Raw genomic sequence first — 13,424 nt, forward strand, 5'->3', positions numbered from 1 at the left:
TGTCCGGCTCAATGTTTGTAGGTAGCAACCACACATTTCAACGAGGACACATTTTTAGCACTTTCTTTTATCTGTGATGTGGTTCGTTACGGCAATGAATCCCATTGTATCATATAAGAAGACGAGAAAACAGTCAACAACTTATGTACAATAATGGCAGGATGAAAATTGGAATCTGTTTTCCTAACCAGAGTGTGTGGTATCCTGGTTCAAACGTTGGTTTAAGTTCCTCGTCTGTGGATATTTAATTAAGCTGCTATAGAATTAGCATGAATTCATCTGTGATTGGATGTCAGTCCACACGCTAACGGTCCAACCCAGTAGAGAATATCCAGGTGCAAAAATGTTTTAAAATCTTTGGATTAGGTCGTGTAATATGTAATGTGTACTATGTAATGTGTAATATGTAGTAGCCATTAACTAGTAGTGATGGGCAAGTTGATAAGTATTAAAATTATCTGATAGAATAAACTGGCTTATAGTGAAGAAGTTATTTTAATTGTATACAAATATCATCTTTCTAAGGACCCCTGACGGTCGTATCGAGGACCAATGCGAACCTTAGTTTGAGAACCACAAGTATAATCTATCTATTTGACCTTTGAAACATTGAACTATTGAAGTTCTAAACTCTACGATCACGTCCCTTAATTCTTTACAAACGGACGATTGTGTCATGAATGGTTGCGTCCCCCTTTTCTTCTGATTTCGGAATGCCAACGATTGATTTTGTCCTGAATGAAAGTTTTGACAGGTATTGAACTAACAATGAGGTCACGTGTTCACCAACCATTGTGATACATTGAAATCAAGTCCCTGTCGGGATATTTATACATGATGTTTACGTTAAACTCTTGAGACGGAGTGTTCGTAATTTAGTATCTCTATTGTACACTTCTACACCAACGACGTTTTCTTGAGCACGCTGGACCATGTGTAGTGGGTCTTTGTGTATTTCTTCCACCTGAAGTGAATCCGTGTATTTCATGTGTTTTAGAGTAATGTTTAAAGGTTTGTACAGATATTTATTTAAAATTTGAAATATAAAATAAATTGATGCTACAAACCATGATTTTATCTCTGGCATTGCTACAAGTTTGTCTTTTTATAACTACTAATATTCTTTTCATCATTTTAACGTCAAACCATGTTTCTGTCCGTGTGTCTATCTATCTATCTATCTATCTATCTATCTATCTATCTATCTATCTATCTATCTATCTATCTATCTATCTATCTATCTATCTATCTATCTATCTATCTATCTATCTATCTATCTATCTATCTATCTATCTATCTAGCTAGCTAGCTAGCTATCTATCTATTTATCTAGATATATATATATCTCAAACCCACTTTTTAAAACTAAATATTTGCTTGAAGTTTTGCTATTATTCTTAATGATTTAATCAATGAACATGTATTCCTTGAGAATCTCTGAAATCTAAAGTTAGTTTTATATTCTCTGTATCATAAGTACAAGTCTTTTTTACTTCCTAATACTCTATCCTTTTCTGTACACCTCCTATAAAAGTATCAAAAGATTGATAACAAATATATTCAAATATAATAAAACAAAATCAGCAAAATATGAACAGAAACTTGAAAAACTAAATTGAAATCAACTGAAAATAATCAATAATTCATGTCAAATTAATTTAGATTATGTGTAACAAACAATCCAAGAAACACAACTGCGATATATATCTGTGACAGAAGTGGAAGAAGTTGATAAGAGTTGTCCAGATCTATGGGTAAGTATGAGATGATTGCATTTACATTAGCAACTTCCCTCCGACGTTATAATGTCATTGATGTCACCTGATTTGTGTCCTGTTAGATAGACTTCAAAATAATAATAAATAGAAATATATAATACATTTCTGTGTGTGTGTGTGTTTTAGTTTAATTGGGTTTCAATGTGTATAAAGAAGCCCACACGAGAACACACACACACACATTTGATCAATGACCTACTTTCGATCAATACAGTCAACTACAGCGAACGATTCCCTCAGAGGAGGGTTACAGCTTGGTCTGTCATGAATTGAAAAGGACCTAAGCGTCAGACAGTACAGTACAGTCAGACAGGTGTCACGTGGGGGGAAGGGGTGGGGGCGTTTTATAGCATTTGACATTTAACCGATTACTTTTCTTTGCAGATTAAAACAAATCCCCTTTCAAACCTTGCAGTCTTTGGGGGGCAGAGAGTGTAAATCTCATCTGATTCTATAGCCGAGGGTTAACGAGGGTGTCATGTGGCCAACACAACGACCAACCGCCTTTACTTTCTCCTAGAAATATCAGGTACTTATTGGGGGGGGGGGGGGTTGGGCGGTCTCAGTCATATGTTAAAAATCTTTGCTCTCATGGATATTCGAACTCACGACGTCACAGTTAGGAAGTCAATCACTTTCATCTTTTTGGTCATATTGTCGCCCTACGGTGGCGCAGCGTGATGGTCAAATTTAGTTAAATTTTTTAAAAAAATTATTCTATTCGATTTAAAAAAGCTCACTACAATAAAGAAATTTATTCCGGCGGTTTGCAGGTCGGTATTGCACCATGTACTAAAGAGAATTTCTATTGTCTACCTTTGCCACTATCCTTTAATGTACATTGTCGCCATTAAAGAATCTAAAAAAAAACAACAACTTAAAAGGCATAGGCCTACAACTTCAATCTACTTCTTTTATAGTAGTCACATGACCTTTAACCTTTGCGCTTCGATTGCACATGCCTTTTGATACGCAATAAGAAAAAAGACAACAATAAAGTGAATTCCATTTTCTGTGTAGATCTACATTCTAGACATAAGGTTGGTGTTATTACATTTCTTCATTCAAGACATCATCGAAGTGGAATAATTATCGGTCATTAGCACTGTCTTAATTTTCAATTTAATCAACGCATTAGTTAGAATTTATTAATAATTCCATTTGGCAATACTGAGTAACAAGGATAAGTAACAGGGATAAGTAATAAGGATAAGTAATACCTTTGCTACATTTCCATGCTGTTTAGTTTGTCATAGAGCCTTGACGAAAAGAAGACTTTTGAAATATGGAGTCTCACTGGCCTTCTTCACACTACTGGCTCAGGTGTACTTCCATAAGGGTACGTTTTACATGTATTAAGTTCCCCCCCCCCCCCCATAAATCTCTAATTGTCTCTCTTTCTCCATTCTCTCCCTTTATACTTAAAAAAACAAAACACGCTCATTTTGATTTACTGCTGTCTGTTGATTTGAATTTATTTTCGCAAAAAATATATATTTTTTTAGGCCAAATACATAACAAAGTAAAGTTCTCCATTCAGACCTTGCTTTCTAAAGGGCAGATGATGTCAAGGTTATCTGTCTCTGTGGCTGAAGGTTAACGAGGGTGTCATGTGGCCAGTGCAACGATTAACCGCCGTTACGTTACCCAACTGTTGAACAAATAAGCAAATCCATTCGTTTGAAACACCAACTTGAAAAAATTACTCTGGAATCCTCGATACACTATAATGAATCTCCACCCTGGGACGAAAGCCCTCTTCCTACTATAAGGGACCATATTGAAAACATAAAAAGAAAATCTGATTACAGACCAACAGAGCTCAAGGAAATAGTGAACTGTTTTCTACATACCAATTACCCTAGCAATCAGTGGATCAGAGTTTACACGGATGGCTCATCCCATAAAGCCACCACAAATGGAGGAGCTGGAATACTTATCGAATGGCCAGATGGAGGAAAACTAGAAAAATCCTTTGCAACTGGAGAGCTCTCTGACAGTCACAGAGCAGAAAGGGAAGCACTAGCACTAGCTGCTACCATGCTAGCAAATCATCCAAGTTCCCCTCACAGTCAGATTGTCTTTCTAACAGACGCAAAAACAACCCTCCAAAGCCTGCAAAACTCTGATTCCCCTTATATTAAAAACCTCAGAACAGCACTCACAAAGCTCAACCACAACAGCAAAAAAACTGTCATTCAATGGATACCAGCTCACATACAACTAGCAGGAAATGAGAAGGCTGACACACTCGCCAAGAGTGGGAGAACAAACTCACAAGTAAACTCTGCTCTCTATCCAGAAGAAATGAAGAAATTAATTGTAGATAAAATAAATGAGAAATGGACGAGCTCCCATCCAAATCACAAGAAAGATGATGCTTACTATAAGCTATCCCGACAAGACCAACGTCTAATCTTTCGACTCAGGACCGGACACAACAGAATGCGACAACACATGTTCCGGAAGCTCAAAATTGGAACCAGTGAAATCTGCCCATGTGGAGTATCACCAGAAAATGCCGACCACGTCCTCCAAAACTGCTCTCTCTACCAAGAGGCCCGTATAAGACACTGGCCCCAAATCACCCCAATAGAAAGAAAACTGTATGGAGAGCTCCCTGATTTGGAAACCACTGCGCAGTTCATCTCATGTATTGGTCTAGTCATATGAACACTCCAACATAACAATGAGAACGATGAAGAAGAAGAAGAAGTTTGTTGATGCCTTAATGGGTTTTGAACTTCTTACGACCTAATGTTGAGATACTAATTAAATCTAATTGGACAGGAAAGTCGAGTACACAGTTATCAAAAAGAAGGGACTTATTTTTATTTTTTTTTCTCTAGAGATTAACCAAACAAGATTTACATTAAATACAAATAAAGTTTGAATGGTTACAATGTTCACTGTAAAACTATACAAGTGGAAGCAATATCTTCAATGGCTCTGAGGAGTTTCAATGTCGCAAAAAAACTTTCTCAAGTATGTCACGTCGTAAAGCCGTATTGATTTTGTAAAAAGAGGTGTGATTGCTACAAGATTATTTTATTGCTTTTTGTGAAGCTCGACTCCCCTGCTCACTTTTTATGCTTAGTTCGTAAATGGTTCAATCTCTTTTGTTAGGCATGTGGGCAAAGCTAACCTTGGTTAGACCAATCATAGGATATGCATCCTCTGTTTGGGACCCCTCAACTCAAGAAAACATTAAGAAACTGGAACAGACACAAAATAGAGCAGTGAGATTCATAACACACGAATAATCACATTTAGTAAAATCACTAAATTTAGAAAGCCTTCAGAACAGAAGACTCAAAAGTAAAGTAGCAATTATACATAAAACACTGAACCATAATCTTCAAATACAAAATCTGATAAAATACTCAGGAAGACACAAAGATAAAGGCACATTTCACATTCCATATGCTAGGACAAATTTGTACAAATGCTCCTTCTTCCCTAGTGCTATTAGAGTATGGAATGGGTTGCCTGGGCTAGCCAGGAAAACCAGTGACTTGGCAGAATTTAGGTCATTGGTTAATATGCATGACTGAATGCATGACGCGCAGGACGTAATCATCTTCTTTGTTGAGGTAACGTCTGTATTATATAAGATAAAAGTGCCTCTGGGAGAATGTGTCCATACTGCCAAACGGCACTCAGCCAACACAAATCATAAGAGGGAGAACCAAGTAGGTCTGGATCAAATGTCTCACGCTGTCTTTAGAGATGCAGGGACTCGTCGGCGGACGCTCTACGTGACAGCAGCTTGATCTTGATTTAGAAGTGCGTCATCCGTACAGAAGTGCAAGGAGATAGCCTACACCGGGGTTTAAACCCTAGCATATCCTCTTGGGTTGTTAAGCGTTTTCAATGGCACTTCCGGCCGATAAGGGCTGAATAAACAACATGCATAAATCCCATGCAACGCTCTATTTACTATGCGGAACATTGCGAACTCGTAAATAATCATTTAATTATCATTTATATCTAGATTAAGCGTTATTCTTAAAGCCTAGACAACATAACCCGAGAACCGTTGCTCAAATGACATTTCTTTTTGTGGGTGTTCGATCTAAACATTCGAATGTTTTCAGTAACCAAAAGTTTAGGTACACACTGTCTTACTAAAACTGTCCCAAAATACTATCAACAGTTCATAATATTGAAACTTTTGAAGAATGTTTCAATACAATATATACTGTTAGATTTACAACCATTGTTAATAGAAGTCAGAGTAATCTATTACTCTTATTACTATAACATTACTATTGCTTACATCACTATTACATTACTTTGCTTATGTCGTTGTTTAATTACTATTGCTTACATCACTATTACATCACTATTGCTTACATCACTATTACATTACTTTGCTTACATAATCATTCTTTTATTACCATATAATTACAGTCTGTAACTTAATCTTTTATTTTTTTTTTTCCCCCACAAACCCAGACGAAGTCAAATTAAATAAACATGACATTATTCAGAAGTATTCTAAATTGTACTCGGTAAGTATTAGGATAATATTAATAGTAAAAATGATAATAATAATAATAATGATAATAATAAGACATGAATGGACATGTAACTATATATATATATAAATAGATTTAAATACATAAGATATAAATATATTAAATAGAACGAAGCCAGTAAAGCTCTAAATCAGTGATGTTCAAACGGTGGACCGCGGGGTAAACCCGGCTCGAAACGCAATGGTATCAGATATCCCCCCCCCCCCCCCAAAAAAAAAGGTGTGCCTGCAGTACACAGTAAAACCACAACGAGGTCGTTCACATGTCTTCCATGTCACGTGGTAGCGTTGTTAATATTTTATGGCCTAATTGATTTCATTGTTATTTTAATGTGAAAATGGCCTGGGGTCCAGATCTATAAATTCCTTAATTAGTAATAAAAAAAATGTTTCAATAATTCAGTAATTGATATGATTGTTTTAGTACGGTGATGCCCAACTTAAATCGACCTGCTTGCCATTTTAATTTCCGACACTCGTGTCGCGGCTACATGAACGAAAAGGTACAAAAAACGAAATGAAATTGACATGAAACAATTTGATTAAAAACTTGTTGATCCTGTAAATCATTAATTAATGAGATTTTTGACGTTTATCTTTTATTCTCATGCGTCAGAAAACGGCTTCATTTCTCCACTTAAAATATGAGCAACAGTGTAGCTAGCTATACCACCGACTCATTTTCGTGTCTCTTTTTGGTAAATATTTCCATCGATCCTCCAATCTCTAAGGGTAGTTTAACCATCTTTTTATTCGCGGCTCAAACCAAGAATGCGTTCAAATTGGTTTTACAATGCCGTTTATGTGTTTTTTAAAACAGCCACACCTTTTTTTTTTTTTTACAAAACAAATATGTTCGCTTATTATCATGTTCCACAAAAAAAAAGTAAAGGTCCGTTCACTTTTCCTGGTAGATTTTACACTTAGTCTCATTTTTTCATAAACGCACAAATTTTATAGGTCATGGTACTAATCAATCGGAGAAGAATTGAGGGACTTAATGTAGGTAAAGATAGATTTTTAAACCTTTTTTTTTTTTTTTTTTTGGGGGGGGGGGGATTTTCTACACTTTTTGCCGACATTTCGGATGGCCGGATGGAACCACGTCGCGGGCCGGATCTAGCCAGCGGGCCATATTTTAGGCATCACTGTTTTAGCAGATCTACTAAATTTTGGCGTAGATCTAGAATGTCTAGTATTAGATCTAGTTCTTCATCTTATCATAGGAAGATAGAGTCATTGTTCTCTTGGTAAGACCATAACCACGTGACTTAGCTTATAGGTCAAAACAACCCCACTGATCAGTGGCATTGGACTGTTTCTTGTGGCAATGAGGCATGTGGTCCAAGACGAAAAGGTTTGGCCTACCAGTGCAGTCTGTTCAAAGTGTATTGAAAGGAATTCATTTCTAAACGTTTCTATTTGACAGCCTCGTGGTCCGCTGACCAGAAGACCATCAACCCCTCCAGCCAATGTCCAGCAGATGTTGGAGAGCATGAACAAACGAAGGTTTGCTTAGAAAGTGTTTACAGTACGGGGGAAGTGGGGGGGGGGTGCGGGTCGAATGTAGATATAATGTGATCCTCTGGAAGCCTAACACCTGGAACTAAAAACAGTACACAGCGAATACAACTCTTATATAGCAAGTTAGTCAAGTTACTTCCTTCATTTTTACAAAGCTCATATCAACTCTGTCTGTCTGATACAAATTTTGAACACGTTATTTCTCCCACTTCCCATTCTAGCTTCAAGTGGAAACTGAATATTTATTCATAGTTCCTGACTAAACACGAATTAATCAAAAAATTGACCAACTAGATCATTAAATAGTGGTAATTAATTAATTTTGTTTGTTATAGTTTTGAGAAATATGGCTGTAATTGTGGAGTTTCTAACCTTAAATAACATTGTATTTTCATTTTAAGTTTTATTTTATCGTATTCTCTTTTTTTTTAATTTTCTGTTGCTGTTTCTCATCTGTGTCCTATGAAACTATTTGAAGAGATATCGAACATAGAGCACGAGTAGAGAACACAAATCCTACAAATAAAAGGATAATAAACACATCAATGAAAGAATATTACAACCATCAAAAAGAAAACACAAAACATACCAATTATAGAACTTAAAATTATACCTACATAGAGAGTTCGGATAATATATCTATGGTGAGAGGACATGGTGTCTCAAATTCGTTATACAACGCATCTTTCTAATAGAATGCTCTATAGTTTAAAATCTACTTATAGTATCCCTGCGAGGAAGTCCTCATTACATCCCATAGGCGCTCGCAAACACAACGCTGGTCGAGTCGGGATTCCCTGTTAGGTGGTTAAGCCCCAGCCATGCGACTATGGCATCTCAGCCACACATCATCAAGTTAAAATGGCTTGGGATATAATTAGGATATTGGGATAAGTTATAGTTGACGTTATGATAAAATGAAATTTAAAGGTGCCAAAGAGTTCCAATGTAATTGCAGACTTAGTTATTAACTCAAGTCTGGTTTTGTTCACCTCTACACAGAGACAGGGTTCAAATAGTCTGTAGTGACCCAGACATAAGACGCAAAAGTGAGGAGCTAAGTGACCACACATTAGTGTCCAGGATGCATCACTTTGTCTACTGTCCAGTGGAAAAATCTGCGTCCACGTTTTGGAGACGGTTTCTGTATCAGTTGGAGTTTACAAACCCCATGCAGTAAGTTCAAACTCATAGCCGTAAGTTCAAACTCCATGCAGTAATTTCTAATTCCATGCAATACAATTAAATCACATCCAGTAATTTGAAACTTCATGCGGTATGCTCTCACGATATGTGGCAAATTTAAACTAATTGCAGTAATTTGGAACTCGATACAGTAAGTTGAAACTTTAAGCAGTAAGTTGAAACTCCATGGATTATTTTGGAACTCGATACAGTAAGTTGAAACTTTAAGCAGTAAGTTGAAACTCCATGGAGTAATTTGAAACTCCATGCAGTAAGTTGAAACTTTATGCAGTAAATTGAATCTCCATGCAGTAAGTTAACACTCCATACAGTAAGTTGAAACTCCATACAGTAAGTTGAAACTCCATACAGTAAGTTGAAACTCCATACAGTAAGTTGAAACTCCATACAATAAGTTGAAACTCCATGCAGTAAGTTGAAACTCCATACAGTAAGTTGAATCTCCATGAATTAAGCTGAAACTCCATACAGTAAGTTGAAACTTTATGCAGTAAACTGAATCTCCATGCAGTAAGTTGAAACTTTATGCAGTAAATTGAATCTCCTTGCAGTAAGTTGAAACTCCATACAGTAAGTTGAAACTCCATACAGTAAGTTGAAACTACGAGCAGTCCAGTTCATTTATCCACTGAAGATAAATCTATTCTAACATTCTAGATACACTTAACTAACAGTGGAACGATTTGTACATGTTCTACATCCTCTTGAAACTAGACCAGGATTATCTCCAGGGCTCCCTAGGAGAGAAATACTCACAAAAAATGTGTAGAGCTGAATCTAGAGAAAGGGGAGATAAGTGTTTTATTTGTTACCCAAACGAACTAGTGGGTTAGCTCTCTTAGATTTTGCACAGTCGGTATTGTAACGTCGCAATCTTCTCACTGTATTATGTATTAAACTAAATATTGTGTTTGTATATTTTCCCCAATAGATCCCCATTTAACGTGAGTGTCCAGGAAGCTTATGACGGGATGACAAGCAGAGTGAAAGTCTTTGAAAAGGGAAAGAGGCTGAGGAAGTTGCTGGAAGCTGCCACCAAAGTCATATTCGTTCGTGACCCTTTTTACAGACTTTTCTCAGCCTACGTGGATAAGCTCCTGTCTCCGAATCCTTTTTACTGGGAACTCTGGGGGCTTCCCGCTACAAGGAAATACCGGCCAGAAAAGCAGGCTTTGGAAGGGGCGAAACTCTGCGGTAGTGATGTGACATTTCCAGAGTTCATCCACCTGGTGACGGATGAGCTCTGGCTGGACGAGTCGCATGTTATGCCCATCTCCAGGATGTGTGACCCTTGCGGGTTCAACTATACCGTCATCGGGAAGCTCGAAACCTTCACGAGGGACACGAGGCTTGTTCTGGCGTACCTGGGTCTGAACGAGAATCAGGTGGGTCTAGATCGAATGTCTCACGATGTCTTCAGCGATGCGGTTAGGGACTCGGTGACGGACGCTCTCAGTGACAGCTGGCTGAACATGACTTTGAAGTGTGTCAGCCGGACGGAAGTGGCAAGGAGAATATGGCGTAAGCTCCAGCTGCGAGGCTTTATTAGCTGGAGGTTGAACTTTGAACTGCGACCGGAGGACGTCACGACTTTGCAGTCCGGCGATTTCATCGATATTCTTGAGGCTGCAGCCAAAGCCTCTGCTGAGTTTCAAGACTTGCGCTTTCAGAAAAGGCAGGCTCTTCAGGAGGCTTTAAAGAGCTTGAAGTCTTGGCAATATGACGAAATCATGCGCATCTTCACAGCTGACTTTCTCATGTTCGGATACAACTCTTCGGAGCTTCTTGGCAATTTACAGAATGTGAAGTCTACTGGCGCTTTTGATTGGTGGAAAGATTGGGACTTATCTACCCTTGTCTGAAATATTTAAAACATAATACGGTTACGGATCTTGCATGGATAGGTATTTCTTTTTATTTATGCAATTAAATGAATTAAAATGCTGACGTTTTTACTATGCTACAATTGACACTACCTCTAGTTAACTTGCACCTTCGTGGAAACTAAAACATGGCTGGGTGGCTCAAAAACCTGAACAAGGATCTCGAAAACGGCGGTAATGATTTCCCTATAAATTTGACAGTTTATTTATCACGTTGGGAAAAGAATTACTAGCTCGTTGGCCACATTGTGAAAACTCTGATTTGACATTTATAATTTTGCCAGTATAAAAAGAAATAAATTTAAATTACCCCCCCCCCCACGCACACACACACAAAAACCAACAACAAGAAAACATTTATCTTGAACGGATCCTACGTTTTCGGGTATTTCCGCATTCATTCAAGTGTTTAACAAATGAATGTTTAGAAACATTTTATGCAGCGTCTTCGAAGTCGAAATCTAAAAGCATACCATTGAAATATCATAAACTTTATTAGTAAGGTAGGTCTTACCATTTGCAATTAACTAGGATTAATTATTATTTCTCTAATAGGAAAAAAAAAAAGGGGGGGGGAGGGAATGGGTCTTTTTAAAGAATGCTTTTTTTTTTTTAAAATCTCTCTGTAGGTTGTATAGAGAAGATATTTTATCTTATCTTATATAATACAGACGTTACTTCAAAAAAGAAGATAATTACGTCCTACGCGTCATGCATTTAGTCATGCATATTAACCAATGACTTAAATTCTGCCAAGTCACTGGTTTTCCTGGCTAGCTCAGGCAACCCATTCCATGCTCTAATAGCACTAGGGAAGAAGGAGTATTTGTACAAATTTGTCCTAGCATATGGGACGAGGGATGTACCTTTATCTTTGTGTCTTTCACAGTATTTTATTAAATTTTGTTTTTGTATTTGAAGATTATGGTTCAGTGTTTTATGTATGATTGCTACTTTACTTTTGAGTCTTCTGTCCTGAAGGCTTTCTAAATTTAGTGATTTTACTAAAGGTGTTACTCTAGTTAAGTGTGAATATTTGTTTGTTATGAATCGCACTGCTCTATTTTGTGTCTGTTCCAGTTTCTTAATGTTATCTTGAAGCTATAGCCTTTTAAAGTTATACATATTGTTCGTTTCTTTCTCGTCTTTAATGTACAGATGTCTTGGGGATAGGATGAATAAAGAAATTAAGTAATTTATATAAAAGTTTGAGGTGGTGCAATAACTAATTGATATAAGTAATCAATATAAACATGGCAACTTTTCTAAGTGTAAAATGCCGAACTTTACCTGCAGGTTAAAAAGCTTTATATTATATTGGTTATTTTATTTATTAATATTAGTGTGAGTTTGTTCTATAATTGAAGCATGTTCTTATAGAAGTTTTGTATCGCTAACGCATTGAGAACAGTCACAGTCAACCGGAAGTGACAGAACATCAAACCAAAAGAGTAAACAAAGATTGCCTATCAGAATGATTTATATTGATTATATACCTTGCCATTGTTTATTTTGATAATTATTTTTTTTATTATGCCAAATACTCATGTCATTTTTTTATTATTACAAAATTTTGATTTTTGAAATAAAACATTTTTATTTACCAAGACATTCCCACCTCTCAAGATCACATTCAATGTTCCGTGTTTACAATTTATTTTATAATTACAGTTTTTATTTAATATGTATATATATATTTAATTATGCCGGTTTTACATGTTATAATTACAGTGTTAATAAAATAGATTTATTGTAAAAATAATGCTGGGCCTGTGTCACATTTTTTTTATGTTATTGTTAAGAAAAGTGAAATTGATAGAGAAATGGAAAAAACAGTCGTATCTATCTATCTATCTATCTATCTATCTATCTATCTATCTATCTATCTATCTATCTATCTATCTTCAAAATTACACCTATCTATCTATCTATCTATCTATCTATCTATCTATCTATCTATCTATCTATCTATCTATCTATCTATATCTATCTATCTATCTATCTATCTATCTATCTATCTATCTATCTATCTATCTATCTATCTATCTATCTATCTATCTAATCTACAAAATTACACCTATCTATCTATCTATCTATCTATCTATTTATATATCTATCTATCTATCTATCTAAAAAATTACATCTATCTATCTATCTATCTATCTATCTATCTACAAAATTACATCTATCTATCTATCTCTCTCTCTCTCTACTTCTCTATCTATTTATCTATTTATCTATCTATCTATCTATCTATCTATCTATCTATCTATCTATCTATCTATCTATCTATCTATCTATCTATCTATCTATCTACAAAATTACACCTATCTATCTATCTATCTATCTATCTATCTATCTATCTATCTATCTATCTATCTATCTATCTATCTATCTATCTATCTACCTATCTATCTATCTATCTATCTATCTATCTATCTATCTATCTATCTATCTATCTATCTACAAAATTACACCTATCTATCTATCTAT

General features: G+C 36.0%; 1 protein-coding gene across 2 annotated transcripts; it reads left to right on the plus strand.

Annotated features, from left to right (window-relative positions):
- Positions 1-138: 138 nt before the first annotated feature.
- LOC106055183 (carbohydrate sulfotransferase 10-like) lies at positions 139-12,693 on the plus strand. 2 transcript variants are annotated; one of them, XM_013211349.2, is made up of 7 exons: positions 139-1,011; positions 1,663-1,754; positions 3,025-3,117; positions 6,237-6,292; positions 7,748-7,827; positions 8,845-9,018; positions 9,980-12,693. In XM_013211349.2, exons 2-7 carry the CDS (start codon positions 1,751-1,753, stop codon positions 10,908-10,910), a joined length of 1,338 nt encoding a protein of 445 aa, XP_013066803.2. In that variant the 5' UTR covers positions 139-1,011; positions 1,663-1,750; the 3' UTR covers positions 10,911-12,693. The 2 variants fall into 2 exon arrangements, with proteins under 2 accessions (XP_013066803.2, XP_055866486.1); XM_056010511.1 differs by lacking the exon at positions 3,025-3,117.
- Positions 12,694-13,424: the final 731 nt, after the last annotated feature.

Source organism: Biomphalaria glabrata, chromosome 14, assembly GCF_947242115.1.
Source record: "Biomphalaria glabrata chromosome 14, xgBioGlab47.1, whole genome shotgun sequence".
Lineage (NCBI taxonomy): Eukaryota > Metazoa > Mollusca > Gastropoda > Planorbidae > Biomphalaria > Biomphalaria glabrata.